Source organism: Homalodisca vitripennis, chromosome 2, assembly GCF_021130785.1.
Source record: "Homalodisca vitripennis isolate AUS2020 chromosome 2, UT_GWSS_2.1, whole genome shotgun sequence".
In the NCBI taxonomy this organism is placed as follows: domain Eukaryota; kingdom Metazoa; phylum Arthropoda; class Insecta; order Hemiptera; family Cicadellidae; genus Homalodisca; species Homalodisca vitripennis.
In genome coordinates, this window is record NC_060208.1 from 41,142,682 (window position 1) to 41,169,187 (window position 26,506).

The 26,506-nt window shown below is 32.0% G+C and overlaps 1 protein-coding gene across 1 annotated transcript; it reads right to left on the minus strand.

The window, feature by feature from the left end:
• Nucleotides 1-7,624: 7,624 nt before the first annotated feature.
• On the minus strand, nucleotides 7,625-26,207 carry LOC124355604 (endosome-associated-trafficking regulator 1). The gene is made up of 9 exons (XM_046806767.1): nucleotides 26,096-26,207; nucleotides 25,484-25,751; nucleotides 20,267-20,549; nucleotides 20,003-20,076; nucleotides 17,152-17,263; nucleotides 14,889-14,951; nucleotides 11,640-11,749; nucleotides 10,265-10,393; nucleotides 7,625-7,780 (listed from the first exon to the last, which is right to left on the minus strand). Exons 1-8 carry the CDS (start codon nucleotides 26,205-26,207, stop codon nucleotides 10,267-10,269), a joined length of 1,149 nt encoding a protein of 382 aa, XP_046662723.1. The 3' UTR covers nucleotides 7,625-7,780; nucleotides 10,265-10,266.
• Nucleotides 26,208-26,506: the final 299 nt, after the last annotated feature.

Genomic DNA, 26,506 nt, shown 5'->3' on the forward strand with positions numbered 1-26,506 from the left:
ATTATCTAGAGAGGGGCCCAAGTAACCACAATCCAACGTTTTCAGACAATTCATTTGAATCTTACCACCTTTTTGATGACTCCACCCAATCCAGAACAAATATTGTGTATAGACTGCATTACTTGGTGCTAAGTTTTTCGTCCTACAAACCATAATTGAACATGTTCTTCTGTTTGCTCAGGAAACGAGTAAATTAAATTTTGATGATGTGGTTTAAAAATATATTGGGTCAAAATAAAAAAAAAAAAAAAATAAAAATACAATAAATTTCAATAATACTACGGTGTTTTACTTAATTTGTGCTAGTAAATTATGCCTTAACACAAAACATGAGTAAATAAGAAAAGTTATTACAAGAAGAACTACATTGTTGTTCTCGAAAGAACAATTTTCAAAATTTTAAACGTTTAATATTTGGAAGATGGTTTGAAAGTGGCCAAAACTTATCAATTCGTGAGAACAAAAGCGCTAACGCAGTAAGAAAATAGGATGTTGAGTTGAAGTTAGATAACAAAAATACACATACTTTAATGTTTTCCTTGTTCCGAGTTTGGTCTGAAGTAAAACTCGTGTTTCAGATTCTCTAGCCATTCAAAAAGAATAAAGATATGCCAATTGTATAAAAATGACAAAATTTCTGAATTTATATTACATTATAATTTCTTTTGTAATGTAATCAGTCACAATAAAAAAAATCTACATATCTTATTAGTGTAACGCTGGCCCTATCCACTAAAGTAACTGTTGTGACAGTTACCAATAATTACTAAAAATACCAAACAAATACTAAAAACCAGAAGAGTGATAGTATATACGTGTTTGATATTAAAAAACATAAAAACAGAAAAATTACAAAATTTGTTAACATATAATCGTAGTTTGGATTTGAGTTGTATCTAAACGATTAACTGCCCTGGCGAGGTCAGTTCTGAACCTAAAACATTTACTACATTCTACCAGCAAACATTGTAGGTAGAAAATGCCCTTATATATATATATTTGACTTCGCCAAGGTAGCCAAACGTATTTTACAAGGCGTTCCAAGTGTATTTTGCTGTTAATTTACTACCACAAATCCAGGAATAAGCTAGTTTACAACGGACAGGAACATTTTTTTACGATAACAATAGAATTAATGTTATTACAAAAAATATAAAAAAAGAAATCACAACGATACAACATATTTTAGAGCCTGATACTAAATTGGAATATTAGAAACTCATCCTTGTCCTCGGAGAAACCCTAGGCAGGAGCCTAAGAGGGTCTTTGCCCACACAAAAACACGCACCCTCTTTTCGAACGACCCCGTCAAAGCGGGCGTCGAGACAATACCGGACCGAGGTAGAGGAGGTTGATGTCAGTTTGAATTGGCCAATCAGAAAGGTTGACTAGACATCTAACTGTTGTATAGATTAAATTACAAAGGCCCTGCACTGACTTACTGATAATACGTCCGCCGTAGTATATTTTTTTAAACTATAATGGGCTAATAACTATAAAACATAACCTTTTTGTAGATTAATTAAAATGCGAGTGAAATCTTTCAAAGTATGCTTACTCTCGTAAGCCCCATTGAGTTCTCTAGTTAATTTCAAGAAGTAAATAAAACTTCATGTATGTATACAGGTCTAAGCCCTGTATCTTGGAACCCCTAATGGTACTTGGCTTATGAGTTCTTGATTAAAAAGGATACAGAAGGTAATATATTCACTTTTGTAACTTTACATGTATTCCGCCTGGAAGAGGATAAAGTCTATCCAGGATCTTATTACTTTCTTACGGGTACTAGAAAAAACTATGCTCATTTTCTTCATAGGAGTTGTTCCATAGATACCGTTATGCAGTATCAGAGAAGGGCACAAAAAATAAGAATGTTTTATTGTCTTAAATAACAATATACAATTTCCATATCAAACATTGTGTGTTGTATAGTCTATAAAGCTACCTCACACATAATATTAATCCTTACAGCGACTAGATCAGATTCAAAAATCAGTTGATCATCCTAGTGACCCATCATGAACTCGTAAACTAAATAAAATGCTCTGTACTTCAACATGTGTTTTAAATTATCAATAGTTTTGAGTCCTCCAGAGAACCAATTGGTCAGTCTGACACTCATCTGACATGGTAGACGCTCCGAACCAGTGCGTCTATGTTGCTGGACCCGATAGACTCCCCTGACTTTCACCTACAATTGCTGAAAATTTCCCCCTAGAACTAAAGTACACTTTGACCGGCAGTAAAGTATCACCTCAAGGCCATACTGGCAGGACAGTTTCAGCAAATCAAACTCCACGAAGGAATCTTTGCATGGCTCTTTGAATTTTACCCTGCTTGCTCTTTGACAGCCTTTATTGAGGCATGAAAGCTGGTTCCATATTTTTCTGAGAACAAGCATCCTATAGTCTTATTTTATAGGCAAAATGCGGATGTATCGGACCAAAATAAGCCTTTCTTAAGACTTTAGGAGTTCAGATCCGTACTAAATTACGTAGGGGATAAATACTTGATGCAACCTTCAAGCACATGATCTGTCGAAACGATCTTCCAGTTCCGCTTTTATCAAGGTGAAATCCTAGGAATTTAGTGTATTCAGTTTCCTCTATAAGGCCACTCTCTAACTGTGGAATAATGCGTTTTCCTGCTACTCTAGATTGACTGATTAATTGACTAAAGTTAAATGCCACATGACTGGTGCCCCAGTGTCTCATGGTGTGCACAGTTAAAGGTTTTGGAGAAGCAATACAATTCACATGATCTGCCTCTCCAATCCATCGACAACAGATTCTAATAAGAATAATTTATTCAGATAGTACAACACAAGGGAGTACAAAATTTTGTTCAGCAGATAAGTATTTTAATTCCGAACAGTTCTATTAATTTTGAAATTTAGACTATGAAATTTAGTTTGCATCCCTGCATAATCCCTAAAGCGAAATGGCTGTATATGGCTGGTTTTATTATAGAGACGTCAGTGTTTGAGATGTTGGTGACAATTTTGTCGATGGCTGTGTTCGTTGTAGGAGTAACAAGTGCAAACTAAATAGTTTTAACCATTCTTTGAGTACAGGTACCATTTTGATTTTTTTTATAGATTTTTGTGCCTTTTGGTTGTTTCCACTTCATGACAATACTGTTTTCTTATATTTAGAGCTATAACGGATGTTATGTGCAGTCCTAGCACTTATTTATTTGCTACTGACAGAGCCGTTACCATAATATACAGTATATGAAAACTTTGGCTAAACTTTTGCAAATAGTCTAGATTATTATTTATCAGGAGAATGAAAAGCACAAGCTCCAGATCATATCTTTGTAGAGTACATTACCATGATGTTGTGGGTGTTTTACATTGAAAATACCTTAATTACAAACAGTTCGTAGCACTCCGTATTGTTTGCTTTCTATAAGAGGATTTTATAGCCCAAGCAAACAAATGTTTTATCTAAATTCAGAAAAAAGCCGATTAAAACAGCTACGACTTCCATCAGGGTTACAATTATTCTACATTCTTTGACAAAGCCATACTGCTGAGTTAATAGTTTAAGTGCTGTTGAACTGTTATAAGTCAGTTTAACATTCCTTTATTTAATCTCTTTTGAAATAGGTAGTAGAAAGAAGGGTGTGCAGTTGCTAATATCTTCCGGAGGTAGTTTTAATGTTGAGAAAATCATTGACAATTTTAGGTCTATGGAAACAATGTCTTGAGAGAAAATTTTCTTAATTAATTGGCCGAGAGTTGGAAAAACCTATCACTCAAGGGACTGGAGAAATTATATTTCTGTCTGTATCTTGTTCGCAGAATATCTCGAAAACGAACATGGAGTTGAAAGTTTGCCTAAAATCTCATTTCTACATTTGGTTAGTACTATCGGGTCCTTCTTAATCTGCTATACCAGTTTATTTGTATATAGAAAAAAATAATAGTTTGTGATGATGCATGTCTCTCCATGAGATTTGGCCATAACTTTTTCGATGCAATATCAGTTTTTACTTCTTCCTCTCCATGTCTACGTCTTTGTCTTTAATGCCATTAAACAGGCAGTTCCCAGCTTGTTAAATTCTCCAATCAAACATCTTTCCTGGTCTTCGTTTTTTTACTAACTACATTTGAGTGTTCTGGAAAAATATTAGTAAAAGATGTACATATTTTGCTTCCTGGATTGATACTTTACTCTAAAAATAAATAGGTTAAATAATTTTCTGTCGTTATTTCAATGATTACTAGTTTAGTTTACAGAGGTTGTACATTGAAATAGTTAAAAAGTTAAACATAAAATAAATAAAATTGCACGTAGCACAAAATAACTTAAATTTAATATCTATGTATATGGTCTGTCATGAAGAGGAATTCACTGAATAATTCTTAACACTAATAAGTAAACAAATACACCCATGGACAGGTATTGACTGAGCAGTAATATACAACTCTAAATTTTTGTTTGTGGGTGGTCATAAATAAAAAATAATTAAATTACACTACGATTTCATCATTGCCTTCTAGTGTTTTCACATGTGTGTATTTTTTTAACTTATTTGTGTGATGTGCAATTTTATTAATTTTCTCAACATGCAAAAAACATGTTTAATTTGATTTTTTTTTGTTTTCGAAGATTTGAAATGGAATAGTAATCACTGAAACGAAGTTGGATTGTAATGGAAAAATACGTAACCTATTTATTTGCAAATATTAGTAAAATAGTCATAGGGTTTTCAACATATAATGCGTTAATAGATTTATTTCCAGGTTTCCAAGCTGAGCAGGTTCGATGATATTTGATATCTTATAACATCAACAATAATGACAAGTTGTAAAGGGTCAACAGTGGCCAAACATATAAATCTTCTTTTTCCTTGAATTATAATATGTTCATTAAGTGTTGTTATAAATAAGTTTGATGTAGTTTATATTGGATTATTTATTTTTTGTTGGGTTCATTAAGTTTTTGAAATCTTTCCTTAATATGCCAAAAAACAGCACATAATCTAGTATTCTAGTGTTCAGAAGTCTTCTTTTAGTCCATACTTGCTTAAAATGAGTAAATCATACATTTTCGTTTGGAGTAGATGGAGGAATCTTTAAATGTTTGTAACTAATAAGTCTATATTCAGATTTAAAGTAATTACCAATTATTGTTTTTTTAACATTTTTTTTAATTTTTTGAGACAGCACTAAACATGTATAAATTCTGAAAGATCCCGAAGAAGACTAGAATGCTGATGGATGTATAGTATAAGCGGTTTACTCACCACTCTCGCAAGACTAAAATTACCAGTTTCAGTACGATGCAATGTGTCCATCATCAGATGTTTTGAAGGTTTTTCCTTCTATCACATGAAGGACATTCCGGTGTCTTCATGAAGTCAAATAAAATTAAAAAACAATACATACAACAAACAAAACAGACAGTAGAACTACTTAAATCTGGTGACGGGCTTGCCTACTACTTTCCAGTAACAGGTAATCTACATAGCTACTGCTACTTTTAAATAACTGTGATTTTTATATGCTACTCCATGATTTGACCAGTTAGATCTATTATGAGCAATTAAGTGTAAAATAAATAGAGATTTTTGCTTCTGCATATATTATGTGTATAAAATCTGAAATGTGATTTATCAAATTAAGTGATGCTTGTTAAATTATTGAAATTAACATAAATAGTAAAGAAACAAAATAGAGTAAAAGGTCCCATATTTAAGGTTTACCATTTGTACAGTGCTTATTTCAGTACATTTCACAGTGCTCATCACATTTTTTTGGCCCTGCAAATCACTGTTTTTCACTAATATTGTTCGAGTATGATTGTTGCGAGCATTACTGTGGTTGCAGCATGTTGCACTGACGTCATTCTAGCAGTGTTCTGTTGGTAGAGGAGATTGCTGATCTTGACAAGCTACGCTCGCAGAGGTGCAGGGTGCAGACAAGGACAGTGACAATTGTAATGATGAGGTGCCTTCACGGACCATTTCCGTGACCAAAGAACCTCAGAAGCAACAAGACCTCCATACAGAATTTCTGGGGATGACCATGACTGATATACTTGTGATGACATCAACCAAAAAGAAACAAATAACTATGAATGATTTTTTAAGCCAATTTTAGTATAGTATGTATGTATTTTAGTAATGTCTCAGGGTTTCCACTGAAAAATAATCTGGTTGAATAAATTAAGGTCAAGTAATAATTTAAAGCCCACTTCCATATTAAATTTCGTACACTCTTCATTAGTAATGGTCTAATCCAGAATTTATAAATCTTACTCCAAATCTTTAAGAAATAGATTCCCAAAATGTCAATATATTATTTTATTTAAATAAAATTATTACCTAACCGATTTCTGTCATTCTTAATCTTTGGAGGATGCCAAAAAACAATAAAAATAATCCAAGAATACAACTATATTTGAAAGGATTTACAGAGGTTAAGGGACTATTTAAAGAATAAGAACTAGTTTACAGGAAGAAAAACAAGTTTTAGCGATTGTGATTAGTAGTTTATGTTATGCTATTGTCCGCGAATCGTCATTATGTTATAATCTATGGGTTTTCAAACTCAAAGTACAAAAAATCCCGTTTAAGTAATCAATAATTTGCGTTCTGCCAATCAGCTTTCATCGATATATATGTGCTCCAAAGTATGAATTTAAGTGCTTATATAAAAATGTACAGTCAAATAATATTTACAAAATCATGATATTTTCCTACAGCTACTGGCCAGACAACGATAGTGCTTGTGAGATACAACAAAAAATTCACCTAGGCTTGTGCAATTCCGTTTTCCTTTGTGATTTTTCACCAGTATCGATCAACCATCACAATATATGATGCAAGACTATCTGGTTGAAATTATTCAGTGTTTACAAGTTTGGCATAAGGAATATTTCATCTGCTGCTATACTGGTGGACTAGAAGTGCTGGAAAATGAACATGACTTATAATTAATGACTGGGCAAATCTCAACAGATTCCGAGATTCGCCTTCTACACATTACTACTCTTCCCATTTTCCAGGTGCTAAATAGCCTTTAAATGCCTAAAACAATGATTTGTGGGACAAATTAAAATAAAATATTCGAGTTTTCTTATTAAGTTTATCACTTATAACGTCGGAATGTATCTGCAGGAAAATGAAAGAATACAGTTTCATATTATTTTTTTTAACAAATGAATCAACAATTATATTTTCTCAAAACTCATTTCCTCCTCTTTAATATGATGAGTTTAAAAGATAATTTCATCATTTTTAATAAATACTTATTCACTAAAGGCCTAAAAATAGTCTGTAATTTGAATACACATATTACTAAGTTATGTGATTTCAATTTATTAATAAGGATCTAAAAATTCCTCATTCTAAGATTATCCTGCTCAATTACACAGGAAAAAGATAAACCAGCTTCTTTTCCATTTAATTAAAGTTTAGTTAGAGTTACCATACAGACACATTTTCAATTATTCAAAATATTTCTTTACCCATGACAACTTGTCATATCTTGTGCATTCTATTTTCCTACATATCAAAATTGTCAGTTAAAATTGCCTGTAATGAGTAAAACAAACTAACATATGTAGAAACGTGCAAGTTAAATAAAAAGGAAAGGAACACAGGGGAAGTGAAATGTTGTTTACTTTAAAGTGTTTATTTACAAAATAATTTATAATGTAACAAATAGAATGGTGTGTAAACCTATTGCTGCGGAAGGGTTGGTGCAACCTACTTACAAAATACACACAACTGTACACCTGTACATGAGTCCAGACTTGCTCATTCTGTGCTGAAACAAAAAATTACAAATAATTATAAATATAGCTAAGGAGATAAATATTTGCAAATAAATTATATCTTGATGAGTAATTTATTTGTGTTAGAAGTTTAGTTGTATTATGATTACCACTTTTTTTTGTCATCTGGAATTGATATTAACCCTTATCTGAATCTTTACAGTAAAAATTAGCTTATCTAAGAAGTAATTAAACCCTTTACAGTAAAAGTAAGAAAGTGTTATTGAAACCTTCATTGATATATCTGAACCACTGCAAGAAACACACATGCACACTTGTGAATTAAGTGAACCTCAGTACTTGGCTGGTCTAATAATGTGAATATTTTTGTAAAATGTGTAACAAGGGACAAATAAATCTTTTAAAGTTATCCTAAAACTGGCAACATATTTTGTTTTGTAACACTGTACATATAAACTAAACTGAAAAAACTTTAACAATTTCACAAAAAAAATTAACATTGGTAATTACAATGCTTTTTATAACCCAAGTATCTATTTAAAAACACCTTTATTTGGAATTTTAAACATAATCCTATCAATTTTGGAACATTTATTAAATTGATTGCTATGACATAGAACAAGAGTGAAATTAACAATTATTGATTGTCACATTTTTTAGTTTTTAACTAAAAGCACTTGAATATTTACGAATACAATTTAAAATAATGACATTTAAGTTTATTTGTGTATGAAACAACATTAAACCCACTATGTCTTCCGTTACACTGGTTTAAAATAAATTATTTAATCTTTTCTAGTAATAAATAAATCATGCAACAATTTAAAGTACAACAACTGACTATCTGAGTAAAATGTAAAAAATGTTTTTTTCATGCTTTGTTGGTCTCAATGTGTGTTATTGACATATTTTTATTTAAAAAATAATGTAATTTTCACTTGTGTAGGGTCTGGGCTTTCCTTTATTTATTTTTGCTGATGTAAAAGGTTAAGAATTCATCAAATGTTTTCCACAAGAAAATGAAAATTTACAATAAATTATTCCTTATTCTTTTCGTGACAAAATTACACAGCGACAAAGTAAACAAATTGAAAAACAACACTGAATAGAAGGTGAGTAAGTAAAAATTGCTATTATGATGAAATGTGATGTGAGAGGTTGCTATTCATCTAATATAAGTTTCAGTACTACATTTGACACTATATCTCTTGACAAGATATTTGACTAAATCAGTTCAGTGCAATTTTCAATACGTTTTGATAATCTTTTGACTGATTTCATTCCGCCCAAAAGTTTTAATTTGAACAAATGATATGTGAGTTTTAATGGCATCAATTATACTTATGATTAGTTTCATTAGTGTGATAGGGCTCACATGCTGATATGGCCATTAGTGCTGCAAGACTATCATTAGACTAACAAGACCAACACTTGTCAGAGAATTCCACAATATGCAGCCAGTGATAAACTAAATGAATACTATCAAAATATATCTAAACTGTCTAACATAGTAGACAATGTACTTCACCATTTCCAGTGAATACTAAAAATACCAGATGATGATACCTCATTTTAATCCTTATAGTTTTAGTAGAATTTTTATATAAAATTTAAAAACTAATCTTTAAAAAAAAAGCATTGCACAGATGTTCTATTTTTCGTCTAAACAAGCTATTATCAAAAATGAAAATTGTATCAACATAGCTAGTTTTGTTTTACTTGTTTTTTAGACTAAAATATAGTTTCTTTAGATAAAATTCTTAATTATTGTGCTTAAAGAAATTTCAAATTAAAAAATAGAACAAACGGAACAGATATATTTATAAATTAGACTTAAAAGCCAAATTATGTAAAAAAATATATGGTTTTTACCATGACATGTTTTCAATTCCATTTTATCTAAAATAAAATTGAACTATTTATAAAGTATGAATGGCAGTTTCTGGATAAAATAACCAGTAAATAATATGTTGTAAACAATGAAAATGCAACAAAGATTAATTTTTTAGAGTAAATTTTATCTATCACCAAAACACTATTTTATGACAAAAAAAAACCCTAAAAAGTGTTGTTTGTACTTCTGACCACCCACATCTTCGAAATTACATAAAACAACTTATTATCTATGGTATGTGGCAAAAATAATTTTCATTTTATACATATTGTTGGTAAGCCCATGCAACATATTCCTATAAAGCTGACAATAAATTTCACATACATGTTAATTTTTCTTTAAAAAAGCTCAACATTTTCAATACAAACTTGGGATAGTATATAAAAAGTTAAAAACTTTTATATATTTGGGTTTATGAGCATAGATATTATATACATAAGGAAAGATCTTACGGAAGCGAGTTTTTCGACTTAAGGAGTCCAAATACAAAAATTTCTACAAAAACCTCAAATTTAACTTTTTACCATAATCACATATTTTTTTCTTAAATAAGAATAGAGGGAAAGAGTAAACATCCTAATTGATAAATACACATACTAGAACTTTGAGAGGATGGACTCACCACTAGAGAGCAGGTCCAGAGTCATCCCTGTTCTCTGGTTCACAGAACTCTGGTTGCTCATCGAACCGGTGCCTGTTCTCCAGAGTGGAGGCGATCATCCTCAGAGTGTCCACTCCACTCAGCATTTGCCTGTTAAGCATATGCAAAATTCTTCAACCCATAAGTTAATTACTCAGAAGAGTAATTAAATAACAATTACATATTATAATCTCATGATTAAAAGTTGTATAGTATGATAAGGATAGGTACAAACAAGTTCTCAAATATACTACATACAGATTTCATTGTTAATCTGTGACATTGTAAAATTAATCACAAATATAAAAGGCATTTAAAAACTTTAGGAACAGCCCTATAACTGGCTCTTGAGGTTTTCCCACGACTCCTAACATTAGATTTAAACATCTTGGGTGAAGCATATAAATCCGTTTTGCAAATGAAAGCTGCTGACCACAGGAGCGTAAGCTCCATTGGCATGAGCCATTGTAGATGACTGTTTGTGAGTTTCTTTTTGTAACTATTCGAACCTGATGATATTGGAGAAGGAAGGGAGGTATAGAATTACACAAAGCTAACTTAGGTAACTTATTCAAATGACTATTCTGGTGGAAGGTGAATCTGATTACGAGGTGCATAATTCATCTCTCCGAGCAGCTCTTAGTAGAAGTCTGAGAGATCACTACAGTTTCCCAGGGTGAAATCTACAGTATCTAGGCCTAAGGAAAACATGATATCCAGGCTCTCTTGTAGCCCTTAACACAATGACATTCAGTTCAATGATATTGTAGCTAGTCATAATGTAGTTCACCTCAGTTTCTTGGGCCTGAACCAGTTTTGACATAATAAATCAACAGCTTGCCAAGCCATTGTAAAAATATGGTTCTCAGAAAAGTACAGTTATTGCTGGGAGACACTTCCTAAGAAACTCATTCAAGGTACCATTACTCAGCCAACTGGATGATAAAGCTGAGTAGAGACCTTTTGAAGTAAGTAATTTGTTACCATTGCAGGACATAATCATTTCAAAACACTTTGGGACTTAACATTGAAGATCCTACTTGCAAATCATGCAATCAGTCTGAGAAGACAGCCAAACAACATCATTTTAGATTGTGAGAGCTTGAGATCAATAGAAGGAGGACTGTGTCGATATCTTTCAGCCAGATTATAATTTTTATTTCAGTATTAGGTCTTGTAGAGGTTGTTGTTTGGTTAATCTTGAGCCAATCACAATAGAGCTTTGCCCCCTACTTATTATTGCTATTAAGTTTCAGTTTGATAATTTAACAGTTTTTACTAGTAACCTGTAAGTTAACAATATAAAGAATCATTTTTGCTTGATTCAACTTGCATGGAACTCTCTTGTAGCACCAACCTGAGAGAGTGCTCAGCACTTGACACAGCCGCCCTCAGCTCGGAAGCTAACCTGTGGTCGCTCGAACGATCGCTCGGTCCACTCACCCCACGTAGCTCGTTTACTTCCAGCTGATTAACAGACAAGAGATTCTCTTCAACTAGCCATTTCCTCCAGCAAGAAAGGATGAGTACACATATTCAAATTACTAAATGAATATTCTTAAAAAATATTTGGCCTTAAAATATAAACAAATTATATATACAGTAGAACCCCTCATATCCGGCCTCGGTTTTTACCGCACCTCGGTTTATCCGGCCACTTCCCGGAAGCCAATATCGAAATTTATTTACCACGGCTTGCAGACGCGCAGTTGCACGCACTAGTCTCCCACGACTCTTGCGTTATTTTTGTGTATCTATTTGTTTACATTTTCCTGTGTTGTCCTCAGTTGAGCTAATAGGTTTAACCTGTAAACAGTTCGTTGATTATTTCCAGTGCGGTTAGTACAGTACAGTACAATTGTTTTGTTTCGTCAAGTGCTGTGTACTGTAGGTTGGTTTATCCGGCCGAATCGTTATCCGGCCAGGGGCTTGGTCCCGTGGTGGCCGGATATGAGGGGTTCTACTGTATATATATATATATATATATATATATATATATATATATATATATATATTATAACCCTTTGAGTGCCAAGCACTTTTGAAAGAGTGGCACTGCCAGTGCCAAGCATTTATGACAAGTCACCTCTCTCAGTGCCAAGCACTCTTTTGGTGTTAGTGTAGTTTTTTGCCAGATAATTCATAACTTAAAAAGAATAAACATTATGAGATGATTTTTATTTTAATACGTAGGGGGAAAGTAAGCTATAACTTGTAAAATTTAGTTGAATTATAAAGCAATGTAGAATCTTTGAGCATTGGAAAAAAGGTTTATTTTACTATCACTAGTATAAATGAATAAAATATTTTCCAATATAACTTTTATTTTTGTGCTTTAGCTCACTTAAAAGTTATATTGGAAAATATTTTATTCATTTATACTAGTGATAGTACAATAAAACAATGTGTTAACATTTTTGAGAAAAAATAAAACAAACAAAAATTAAATATTTTAAAAATTTGGATATCAAAAATTGCTAATTTGATATTAATTTTTTTTGTATGCATCCTTTTTATTGTTCTTTATGTACAAAGGATTAAACATACCACATTTAAATAAGTAAATATTTGTATAACTGAGTTTATATTTTTATATTATATTTTTCTATATTCTATATTTACGTATAGATCCACAAAATTATTCACAACTTTTGCAAAAACAAACATAATGGAATTGGTTTTTGTTTTCTTGTGTTAGGAGAAAAGTAGGATATCAGGTATACTATTTATTAAGATGATAAAATTTGTTAAAATTTTTAAACAAAAAAGTTATATATAACAAATTTAGTTTTGTAATTTTTTGTGGTTATAAAAAAATTGTAATTTTTTGATCTTAATACATTTGTTTGCAAATTTTTTATTGTTCTCTATGTAAGTAGAAACAAACATAACTTACCAAGTTTCAAAAAAGTAAAGTAAGTGTAATACTGAGCATGACTTTTCTTATATATTAGTACAAAATATTGAAAATCTGCACTCGCATAAAAATTGTTTCTCATATTTGGCAAATAGCTTTTACAACCTGTAACAAATCAAACTAAGATAGCTAATCTATGTTTAGTTTATGTATAAAATGTAACTAAGTACAACACCATAATATGTAAACATTTAGTAACTAATAATAATATTCGAAATGCTGATTTAGTCAGCTTCAGTCCTTTTGGGAAATACCTGCGAGCCCATCTCATTAGCTCTTGGCACTCAAAGGGTTAAAGACACTTTTAAATCACATTCTATTGGGCACTTACACATGTAAAGACAATTCACAATGGTTGACAACATTTCTATAAAAGTGTCATAAAATTCAACCACCAATCTCAATCCCTTGCATATTTAATACTAGAGGTAGTAATCCACAGAATCTGTCAATTGAAATACATATTAGAAATGTATCAATATCTGTTGATCAGTCCAGTGCACACTCACACTCAAGATCTGGTGCTTTAATCCGATATGAAACCTATAAAATTATACACCACAGGAAATAAATTCTGAACAACTCAATAACAAAGTGTTATTTGTAAGAGTTAATGCTGTAGTTGACCCATTGTCTACCAATGATGTATATTGCCCACCATCAGTTAGCGTTGCATTATTACTGATGACAGGCGCTGCCTGTCGCAGTAAGTTCCTAATTTTAGAGTTGAAAAATATTTCAGATATCAATTATTTTGGCATTTTTTACACTATTCTACCGATAGTCATAACATGTTCTATTATATGTTCTTAAGCCAGTAAACTCTTTCAAAATCGATTGTTGTTTACCATTTCATCTTTTGATTGTTTGTTTTGATTAGATTCCGTCTGAAATGACATCACGGTAAAATGATGTTGTGGTAAAAAAGTCATTCTTTTTTTAGTTTTAGTAACTTTGTGGAGAACGTACTCAATGAAAGTAAAAATAAGTGAGTGATGGTAATTTTGATGACGAAATCTTTAGTGAAAGTGATGAGGAAATTTGTAAAAATTACGTGACAAGGCTTAACCTTCAAACTTGGGAGTGGCTAAGGCAAGCTAATAATCCGCATAATTTTATTTTTAGTGGTAAATTTGGTATAAATTTAACTGTTGCCAGGCTACTAAATACTTAAAATATAAGATAATAAAATACAATTTTAACATGTTATATGGTCGTATTTGTTTTAATTGATCCTAAACATCCACAATGATTTCCATTGAAAAATTAAAAATTAATTCATTACCCGAGGGTAAAAATAATTGAATTTTAATTGGTAGTCAATTCAGGTTAATATGAAATTCAAGTTACTCTACGACAAGCGAAGTGACTAACAGAGTAGAAAAGCTCATTTTCAGTGGTCTCATGGAATAGGTCCTTATCTATCTGGGCCTTATTCATATGTTCAAACTCCACATTTTTTATAATATGAAAAATGTTCCGATTCACACAAAGTCAAAACATCACAGTCAGCTTCAATGTCAGATTCAGTTTAACACCTTGGACTGAAGATGGTTGCTCACAGTGAGGCAGAACTATCTCAAGATACTACTAAATGTGTTAACAATGTTTTGATGCAGTGTGAACCGGTTACCTCCTGCATTTAAGAAATTAAACTACTATCAAACAATAAGGTTATACTATATTTACCGTAAGAAGTTTAACTTCTTGCTTCAGTTTAGCTGCTTTCATTTCTGCAGTCTCTGCTCTTTTCTGTAAGTAGAACACAGAAAGATAGAAAAAGCACACACCACATAAAATACTAAATTTTAGAAAACCATTAATATTTTAAACTCAAAGATACCATGCATTGCTCATAGGTTCGGAAACCACATATTTCCATATCACACATGTATTATTTAAAATCAATCAAGAAGAATAAAATACTACAATATGATAAACTTAAGAATTGGAAAGTTTCCAAACAAACTAGATTCTTAACATAAGTTGTTCATGCAAATTGACCAAATTAAGAACATACTTAGAAAAAACCTAAAAATTGTATTTAATAAAAATTAAAAATATTAAGCAACATTTGATGAATACATCAAGAAAATATACTTCATTACTCATGTCTCATAACTAGATTCTGTGTTTGATGAATACATCAAGAAAATATACTTCATTACTCATGTCTCATAACTAGATTCTGTGTTTGATGAATACATCAAGAAAATATACTTCATTACTCATGTCTCATAACTAGATTCTGTGTTTGATGAATACATCAAGAAAATATACTTCATTACTCATGTCTCATAACTAGATTCTGTGTTTGATGAATACATCAAGAAAATATACTTCATTACTCATGTCTCATAACTAGATTCTGTGTTTGATGAATACATCAAGAAAATATACTTCATTACTCATGTCTCATAACTAGATTCTGTGTTTGATGAATACATCAAGAAAATATACTTCATTACTCATGTCTCATAACTAGATTCTGTGTTTGATGAATACATCAAGAAAATATACTTCATTACTCATGTCTCATAACTAGATTCTGTGTTTGATGAATACATCAAGAAAATATACTTCATTACTCATGTCTCATAACTAGATTCTGTGTTTTGATGAATACATCAAGAAAATATACTTCATTACTCATGTCTCATAACTAGATTCTGTGTTTGATGAATACATCAAGAAAATATACTTCATTACTCATGTCTCATAACTAGATTCTGTGTTTGATGAATACATCAAGAAAATATACTTCATTACTCATGTCTCATAACTAGATTCTGTGTTTGATGAATACATCAAGAAAATATACTTCATTACTCATGTCTCATAACTAGATTCTGTGTTTGATGAATACATCAAGAAAATATACTTCATTACTCATGTCTCATAATTAGATTCTGTGTTTGATGAAATGAAAGTGGGAAATTTAATATTGTGCTGTAGAAGTAAAGGTGGAAATCATGGTGTAAATTTATACAACTAATCATAATATTTAATATTAACGAAGTTTGAATTATGAAAATTAACATCATTCAAGTATTCGTGCTAAAATTTTATTTTTTTCCTTTGTTGCATACTTGATTATATTTGATTTAAAAATCTTCGGTCTTAGGATAAAAGGTAATTATTGTTTGATATTAGACAGATGTCTACTCTTAGATAAAAAAATACCGATACCCGAATTTTAAAGTTGACCACAGAGTAACTAATAGAGGTACAATAAAGGGACTTTAAAAAAATGTTGCTTGTTTATTTCTGCGCTTAGACGTATAAATAAAAGAATTTACGAACATTTAACTTCCAGTTTTTATGCCAAAACAACAAAACAGACTATCAGTTTTTGGTGCTTTTTAACAATTAATACTGCAACTTTGAAATTCCATGACTGAAGTTTGTGATCTGATTAAGACCACGTTTGTATATACAGGAGAGGTACAAGTGTATTGTTTTGAGTATTTAACTTTCAAATTATACAAAAATGTTGTTATTAAAATACCATCTTAACTTTTATTCTTGATTGGGCAGTCCAAATTTTGATATTAGTCACACTGGGGAGCTCTTAGGTCTTAAAGGGCGGATTTGTCTGGCGGTTTGTGCATTCAAATGAGCAGATGCCGGCTACGGTAAATTAACAAAACCTGCTTAACGAAATCTGTGTTAAAAATTAAATTTTTAAAAATAAAGGTTTACAAAACTACATGCCTTAGATAATGATTTAAATAACTCCATAACAGCAAGGGAGATCAGCTAAGTTTTCTCACAGTCCTCATATAACCATTTTGAATACTTAAGAGAGAAACATTTAATTCAGTTTCCCAGATAACTGTTTTTGATCACTTGTCCTTACTTAGCAAAATTACTTCTGTGCTACAACCATTTTTTTCTTTGTCATCAATTTGTATTTAGTGTATGGAAGGAACCAACACTACATAATACTCACAACTGCACGAGATAAGTTGTCCTCAACTTGCCGCACCATGTTCTCGAGGCTGGCTGCATCGTCGTGGTCTCGACTACGCAGTATCCTCAACTCTGACTCCAATGACTCGTTCCTAACACACATGTACAACTGTATTTTGATCTCTCTCATTCGTCTCTGGATAATCTCTTGCTAATGTTTGGCCATCACTTCATGCATGTATGGTACAGATCAAAAGGACATGTTTTGGATCTATTGTATTGTTTTTATATTTTCTTGCCAAAATGAGTGTTAGCCTATGATAAATGCCACACTTTCTCAGATTAGAAACAATGTGTGCTCTAACATACAGTTGTCAACAGGATAAAGATAATAGTGTTTTATATAATGTAATTACAAACTATACCAGAAAGAAAGAATTAAAAACTCTTTATCAAGTAATTTTTTATCAAATTTGTTGGCCAAACAAAAACATATTTTTACTGAGCTTACAGATTTTTATGTTTAATTGGATTTAACTTTGTACAAGCACAAAAAATGTCACACAAAACATTTTTTTACACAATACTTGCAAGTGCAGATGCCATCAAAGTCAAATCAGTGATTACACTGATAATATCCTGATAAGTTTTTTCATGTAATCAACCAGTAACAATGAACCATCAATTGATCTTTTTAGAGAGCACAATAATTGATCTCTATATAATATAAAGGTCAAAATTATTAAAACACATGTGAGTCTAAGCTTCTTTTAGTGTTTTATTACCCAATACAATGTTAGAGAATGGGTAATACAATTAGAAAAAAAGAAGCAAAACAATTTTTTTTTAATAGAACAAAACATATTTTGTTCAACAATACAACAAATTAAAATAACAGAAAATTTTTCAAACATTTTATACATTATATGAGCAGAAGGGTAATTACACCAAAAACTTGTTAAAACTGCTGAAAATATAGATACAGTTATTTCAGATGTTAAACAAAATTTAACAAGATGTAAAAACTTAACATAAGGGAGTTTGTTCCAACTGGCAAAGAAAACAAGTCTTTGCTTTGAAGCTGAGCTTGTCAAAAGAAAGGGTATCCAGTACTTTCAAGCATACTATTTTTATGCTGCAGAAGAAAGTTGATTGACAGGAAGTGATAAATAAACGGAATCCTGGACAGAAACTGCCTTTTATTGAATGAGAATAGTGAAAACACTCAAAGTTCTCCACCTATATTGACTGAGCTAACAGAAATTAAAACTTGACCAGTTAGAGTTAGCAATTAAATCCGCACCACCTGAAACTGCAAAAAGAATAATCTCTATCCTAAGGTGACGCTGGCTTGGCCAATACAGCACAGATCATCTTGGGGGAGGAAAGTAAGTATTGGGATGAAGAGAAATATATTTATTATCTTCCTACAAGCACTTCAATATTAAAAACAGACTACCCCCAAAGGGAAATGCACTGACCTGACCCAAAGGAAGAGCCTGGAGTGTATGTACAGTCCTCAAACTGACCAAAATAATGATAGTCCAGAAGCAAATGCAACAACCAAAATGCCTCCATCTAATCAACTGCCTTCAACTACAGCAAACTAAAAGAAGGTGAGATTCTTGAAGAGTTCTTTATAAAAAAACATTACCAACCTCAAGAAAAAGGCCATAAAGGAGCTCTCCAAAGTGTCCCAGCAAGAGAAAAATATGAGACCCCAGTAATAAATGTAATATCAGATAATGTTCCAAACGTCAGCAAAGCAAGAAACCTCAAAACCGCAGAAATCCTCAATAATTTGTTACAGCAGGCTCAATAAAAAAAAAAAAAAAAAAAAAAAAAAAATACAAAAAAATAAAAAATAACACTAAAGAACCAGAATGTTTCTGTGCACAACAAACTAGAGGAAAAAATATCTACGAGAGCAACGGACTACCATCTTCCAGCAAACCACACATACAATATTACAGGAAGCTCTCATACATTGGGCGAAAAGTCTTCAACTTGCTTCCACAGAATCTAAGACCAATAACTGAAATGACATCTTTCAGACTGGCTGGTGGGTCACCATTTTATTCAATGAAAGAATACTTTGATTCAAGATGATTGACACAATAAAGCAAAACTAGAACTTCAAAAGCTTTTGTAACTCATGTAACTTATTGATGAATGTGCATTTCTTAAAGAAATCATATTAAAGATCTTTCTGATTTAATAAAATTTGAAGACCTTTAGCAGATGAATTTTATAACATTTTTGTTTTTAACTATAGAAAATGCAGCTCATAAAGAATCTTGAAATGAGATCATACAGTAATATTAGGTTATAACTTTGAAAGCTAGCTGAGTTCTGTTATAACTTGCAGCTTAATAGCAACTAATAGTTAGATCAGCACAAGACCTCAGGTCACGTGCATTGAGCTTGTTAGCTACACCTCAACAGGAAAAAATACCAGGTTATCCTGGTACCTATACATTACGTATGTCAGTTGTCTAAATATACCTACATACACCTAATAATTACAAAAAGTAATTATTTTTGCTTTCCTTATTTCTTAACATCATTGTGCCAAAATTGTCAAAGCTTTTGTTAAAATGTGAAGTCAAATGAGTTGTAGAAATCCGAACACCACCACAACACACATGATAGTTATAGCGAAAACGCTGGTGTCAACATTGTATAGGCATCAGCGTTATAATCGTTAAGAAGATTTAAACTGTGTACACTTTAGCTAATCTTACCCTGCACCTATTACATTTTTTCACTTGCAAATTTCTGTAGAGAAAATTACTTAACTGAAATAAAAGAAAACGGTTAATTGATTGCATTTTTAAATCATATTTTACTTACAAATGTATTAGAGAATTACAACAATTAAGAATGCTTACCTCCTGATTTGATCTGAAAGTTGTCTCCGAAGCGTTTCTTGGTCCCTTCGTAACCTGTCATTCTCCATCTGCAGCTGCAACAATAGAAGTTGACAATACAAATGAATCAGTTATGCTGGGACTGTAACATTTCCCTTGAGTTTTTTAAAAAGTCTATGGCTCTTACTGTGTTACCAGTCAATGTTTTGAATGTGGTAAATAGCTACTGTTCACCATCAAGAAGAATGATATTCTGAGCATGTAACCACGTATAACTACACTTACTGCTTGTGCGTGTGAGTGAGGAGGAGGGATGTGGGGGCTGGTAGGCTCGGAGGGTGGCTGTCCTGCATCGTTCCGCCGTCCACTATGAATCGGCCCATCAGACAGAAAGTCGGGCAGGCTGGTGGAGGCCCCCACCTCGCCTCCGGTGGCAGGCAGGTCGAAAGGCAGACCCTCTGGTAAGTCTAGTGGTAGGACAGGTGACTCTGGTCGTTCATGTCTAGTAGCTGTCAGATCAAATGGTAAGTCCCCTGTCCGACTAGGGTTCCAGCCATCATTTGACGCTCTGCAAAATTACATCAATATATACAGAGTGTTTAAGAAATGTGGAAAAATAATTTGGGAGTTGGTTTATTAGGTGAAAATAAACAACAACAAAATTCCGTTAACACTGGTTTATTTTGTTTCATTAACCGTCTGCCTGTCTGTCTGGGTTTTAATTTTTTTAAATATGACTCAGAAAAGGTTTTACTCTCACTTACATTTCATTCAATAAATTGACTGCATGAGAGTAGTAAATATGCATTTATTCATCATCTGTTTGTAAGTTATAAAATAATAAATATGTTGCTTTCCAACAAAGCTATCTTTTATGTGTCTTTAAAATACTTTCTCTTTTTTTCTAGACATTTTTTTAACACTAATAAAAGGCTGCTATTTTAAATTGATTAATGATAGATTTTTTTTTTTGAGCAGAAAATAATATCCTAATAAGATATAAAAACGTGCAATATTATAACAATGTAACTTAAACCGTTTGTAAGTTATGTTTAAAAAATTTTTTAAAACACAAACAGGCGTTAAAAGAAGAGAAAAACACAAGTTTTCGAGGGACTTTTTTGTTTATTTTCACCTATTCAACCGTACACCAAAATATTTTCCCACATTTTTAAACACCCTATATATCAGTATCCAGAATTTTATGAAATAAATCTACACTGAGTTTTGAAAGCACGGTATGTACTTCTCCTGTTAGGAAATTATCGCACAAAATTTTATGAGTCTAGTGCCCTTAGGAAGGAATGTCCATTCCTGGTAAGTTAAATATTTTTGTGGAGTCATTTCATTTTTAAATTTAAAAGCCTACATTTTTTCACTAGACAAACTCCAAAATTGGAATGAAAATAATATATTAAATAAACTTAAATGTCTTATAATTCCATCAAGCATTCAATGCCAGAAAAGGTATTTAGTAAAGAATTTATTGTGTTCTACTTTTACAAACAAATTATTGAAAATATAGTGAAAGGTTTACTCTAAAGTGAAGGGTTTACTATTTACTTGATGTACACCAGGCCGGGAACTTCTATTTTAGTTACTTTGATTTCTGGCTTCAGAAATATGTACAGAACATCGTAAACATATCATCACTAAGAAAGATACATAAATAAGAACTGTGCCTACCACATACAGTTTTAGATATTACATTGCTGTAAGCGATGATTACTGATTTATGTCTATGTTTATTAAGACACTAGTGTTGCACTTGGGTTCTTTTTTATGCACAGCCTAGTTATAAAAATATTGTTCTTATTTTATACAATATACAGGGTGAATTTAAGTTAGTGTCGAAAATTTTTTGGGTGATACTACTCAGTATTATAGACCAAAATATGAAAATAAAAAATCCCTATCCCATCTATCTTTTAACTACGACCAATTTCGCTATTTTGTTAAAAAATCATGTTTTGTTTCAATAAAACTCAATTTCCTCCATTATTTTTAATGTTTTTTTAATTCTGAATCCATTTTTGAAATTTACACAAAATTTTACATGGGAATAATAGAGAAAAACTGTCTTGAAAATAAGTTTGATACAAACAAATTGCTAATAAATCAAATTCTTAAGTTTTCGGCAAAAACATTAAAAAAGATATTAGACCCGAGGAATTAAATGAAGTTAATTCTGAAGAGAGGCCAATACCACATAAAGCTTGCCCATTTTGTGGGCTTTAAAATGACATAATGCATTTGTCCATATCTTATCAGTTTTTACTCCTGACTATCTTATCTCTACAATCACAAATATGAAGGAATACCCCATTTTTCAGGTTTTTATTTTGTCTTTCAGCTGACTTTACCTCTATCCACTTAAAAAATAGTTATTTGAGTCGTAGCTATCATGGATTTCACATCGAGAGAGTATGCAGAGATGCATTTTGTATATGGTTTTTGTGGCGGGGAATGCTCTGGCTGCTCAGAGAGAATACCACGCTCGGTACCCAGATCGTAGAGTTCCTAGTGATAAAGTTTTTACGAGGCTACATCAGCGTTTGTTGGAGAGAGGAACAGTTCACAGGCAGCGTAATGAGGTAGGTCCTGTTCTTCGAGATGTTGGCTTAGATGAACGAGTTCTAGATTTAGTTCAAGAAAATCCTGAGGTCAGCAGCCGACGACTTGCCAGAGAAGTTGGTGTTTCTCAGAGTAAAGTGTTAGGAATCTTACACGAAAATAACTTCCACCCCTATCACTTATAAAGATTCAAGCATTAGAACCAAATGACTTTGGGTCCAAGAGTAGAGTTCTATCGCTGGAATATTGAACAATATTTTTTGAGAAACATTTTGTACACCGATGAGTCTACCTTCACTAGGGCTGGTGTTTTTAACAAGCATAACATGCACCATTGGGCCGAACAAAATCCCAGGGCTTTCAAGAGAAAAGTTCCTTTCAAAGACGTTTTCATCTCAACGTATGGGCAGAGTCATCGGAAACCAACTTGTGGGTCCCCACATTTTTTTCAAGGAACCTTAAATAGTGGAGTTTACTTGGACTTTTTTACAGCATACCTTGCCCACACTTCTGGATGGACTTGATATGAACCACAATCAGAGGGACAACATAGTTTTCCAACAGGACGGTCCTCCCTCCTCATTTCAGCAATGAAGTGCGTCAGTGGTTAATGGACAATTACCCGACATGGATAGGTCGCACTGGAACTGTAGCTTGGCCGGCCAGATCTCCTGACCTATCTCCTATGGACTTCTTTGTTTGGGGGACTATAAAACAGGAAGTTTACTCGACCACTGTAAACTCTGAGGAAGACTTAAGAAACCGGATTGAGTTAGCTGCCCAAATAGTGTGTAACAAGTTATCTTTGAACGTGACGGATAGGGCCATGAGGAAGCGTGCGAGAGCCTGCATTAGAAACGGAGGCAGGCAATTTGAAAACAATTTGTAGATTACTTACTTTTATGATTATTCCTTTTTGTAACTGTTCTTTATGTGTTTATCCTATGTTTGATTTATTATTGAATTAAACACAATTTTGACTGGTTATTTGGCACCTTGATATTTTAAGTAGACCTTGTTTTCCAATACTGATTCTTTAATAACCAGTAGAAGATGAAAATAAAAGGAACATTGCATTATGTCATTTTAAAGCCCACAAAATGGGCAAGTTAAAAAATGGATTCAGAATTAAAAAAACATTAAAAATAATGGAGGAGGAAATTGAGTTTTATTGAAACAAAACATGATTTTTTTAACAAAATAGCGAAATTGGTCGTAGTTAAAAGATGGGATAGGGATTTTTTATTTTCATATTTTGGTCTATAATACTGAGTAGTATCACCCAAAAAATTTTTCGACACTAACTTAAATTCACCCTGTATGTACAGTTATAAAAATAACAGTGTAATAAGTGCTTCTATAATTTTAAAATTATTTTTTTACTGTAATTTAAAGAGTAACCTTGAAAAAATCACGAATAACAATGACCAGGTAATATACACCTCACAATGTCAACAATAGTAGGTATCAAGTAACTCCCAAGACTGTCAGTAGGCAGGCTCAAGAAAATCCCTATGTTGTAGGGTGGGATTAGAATGACAGCTAAATCAAATTAATTATCTTTAGATGAACATCAATGGATAAGTAGGTATTTCCTGAACTACAAGGTAGTTAACATATGAGTTTGTTCTCATTGAATTCCGAAAACAGAAGTAAAAAAATTATTAAATACTTATAATTCAGTGTGTATTGTTCATTTACATTTAAAAAAAAAACACACACACACACGACAGGAAAACCGATAACTGCAGAAATTATAATGGTTATAAATCAGAACTGAAACTACAACAACAGATAAATCCGTGATAGGTACAACTGTAAATTGACAGTTATGCTACTACATAAGATGCAGATAACTGAAGCAGAATTACAACTATCACTATAATATAGACAAAACAGATACAAAACTAATAATTAAAAATCATTAAAAAAATTGTATATAGAATACTTAGAAGCGAATTATTCTAGTATACCGCCACAGAATACCATGGAACCTAAAATAAAGGAAATTATTATATATGTATGTGTATATTTGTATGTGACTGAAAGCAAATATACACCTATATATTTAATAATCTAGAGCAATATGTTCTAATAATAAAAAAAATGTAGTGATTTTTAATATTCTATATAAAATGCTATTTTTAGCATCACATTCCTTATACAGAACAGTTATTGAATAAATGACTATTTAAGGAAAACATATGCAAAAATATGTACACACTAACAAAATCACTTTATAGCTTTGAAATATTTTTCTAACTTAGGCTAAAATTATATATTAGGAAAAATATTTTATGCATAGAATTCAACCTTATTTTAAAGTATACATACCTGTTAACGTTTGCATTGTGCCCATTGCATTACAGACAATATAATATCAATCTTTTTTACCAGAAAGTTGTTAAGTTGTTAATTATCATGTTGTAGATGTAGTGACGTGTTCCTTGGCATGAAACAATTGATTTGTTTTTTTTTGTACTACCAGTGATACTAACATCGAATAAGTAACAACATTGTTTTACTAGTTTTAAGAAACATAAAAAATGTGGATAAATGAAATTACTTGGTAGAAGGGAAATGAGTTTTCAAAACATTCAAAGGATCAGGAGTTGGCTCTTTTTGCTATAAAAAGCAATGTTTGATAGATCATACATTTTCATTCAAAGTGTTGACTATGTTCACGGAATAGTGACTTTATACTATTTTGTGACACTGTCCCCACCACCTATCCACAAAATGAGATAGTGCCAATTAGATTAACTCAAATTTTATGGCTGGATAGTTCCATCACCAACATAAACTTAATTTACACATTACATTTTCATTGACAAACCATGACAAATGGCGTGTTGTAAGTTTACGTACTGTACACTAATAAAAAAATTATACATATAGGCCCAATTACATCATCAACAAATCACTTACTCCAATCCAAACTCCACCAAATTGTTCATATCCACAGACAATGGCTGGGAAGGCTGGTTCAGGTAACACTGCTCGATGACGAGATGGTCTTGGACAAAGTCCGGCAGGCCCGAGGTAAGCTCGGGATTGGCGATGAGGCGAGGGGTAGAAGGGGATTTAGAGGGGAACACTTTCGGGCGTGCCCCTCCTGACACATCTCTGTTCAAGAAGTGTTTGAAAGAGAACGGGTTTTCTTCCCGACGAGGGTGGTCATTGCTAGAGCTTGAACCTGTATAGAAAACAATCCACTTTCAGAAATTGAATATAATATTCTTAAATGTTGTTGAAATTTAAGAGTTAAAAAAATTAGCTATTATTTAGTAAGACTATCACTTTTGGTTACAAGATTATCTTACTTCTTCGTTGCACCTGAATAATATGGATTTTTTTTATTCCAAATCAATTTTTCACACTTGATATGATCATTTGCGTCATGCACAAACTTGCCTATAAATGTTCTACCACAATGCTCTTGGCACTATGAACACAAAATTATGATCCTCACATGTCTGTGGCAGTTGTGTCATCTACAAATCTGAATACATCAAAAAAGGTTATAAAGTAAGTTGTTACCTGTAAAAAGACATATAACTAAGCTCAGCAAGGACCTCCCCGGTACAGCAACTTCTTCCTTGCTTTTGCACACATACTTTTTATTAAGACTTGTGATCACCTCCAATTGCATATCGGTTCCTTCCATTTTAAAATATGATCCAGGATGTATTTAATAATGTTTGACTTAATGTATCTCATATAGGATCAAAAATAGCTTCTCAAGTAATGAGTATGTATTTCATCCCCCTTCTTCCAAATTTATCTCCAATTTTGTTTACTTGAACCTTAACTTGTCCTGGGACACAAACAAGTCTTGTGACTGTGCTCTTTAACTGATTAACTGCTGTAGTTGTATATACAAGACATAGGCTTATTTACCAGAGAATTGGTCATGTCATATATATTTCAATTATTTAATTGCATATCTTC

What these genes read in the sequence shown, in the direction of transcription:
- LOC124355604 (XM_046806767.1), bottom strand. Translation starts at nt 26,207, where the DNA reads ATGCAATTGGAGGTGATCACAAGTCTTAATAAAAAGTATGTGTGCAAA. An exon ending in CTCACTCACACGCACAAGCA is followed by an intron (nt 20,077 to 20,266) that starts GTAAGTGTAGTT and finishes CTATTGTTGCAG; the next exon opens with CTGCAGATGGAGAATGACAG. An exon ending in CTTTCAGATCAAATCAGGAG is followed by an intron (nt 17,264 to 20,002) that starts GTAAGCATTCTT and finishes CATGTGTGTTAG; the next exon opens with GAACGAGTCATTGGAGTCAG.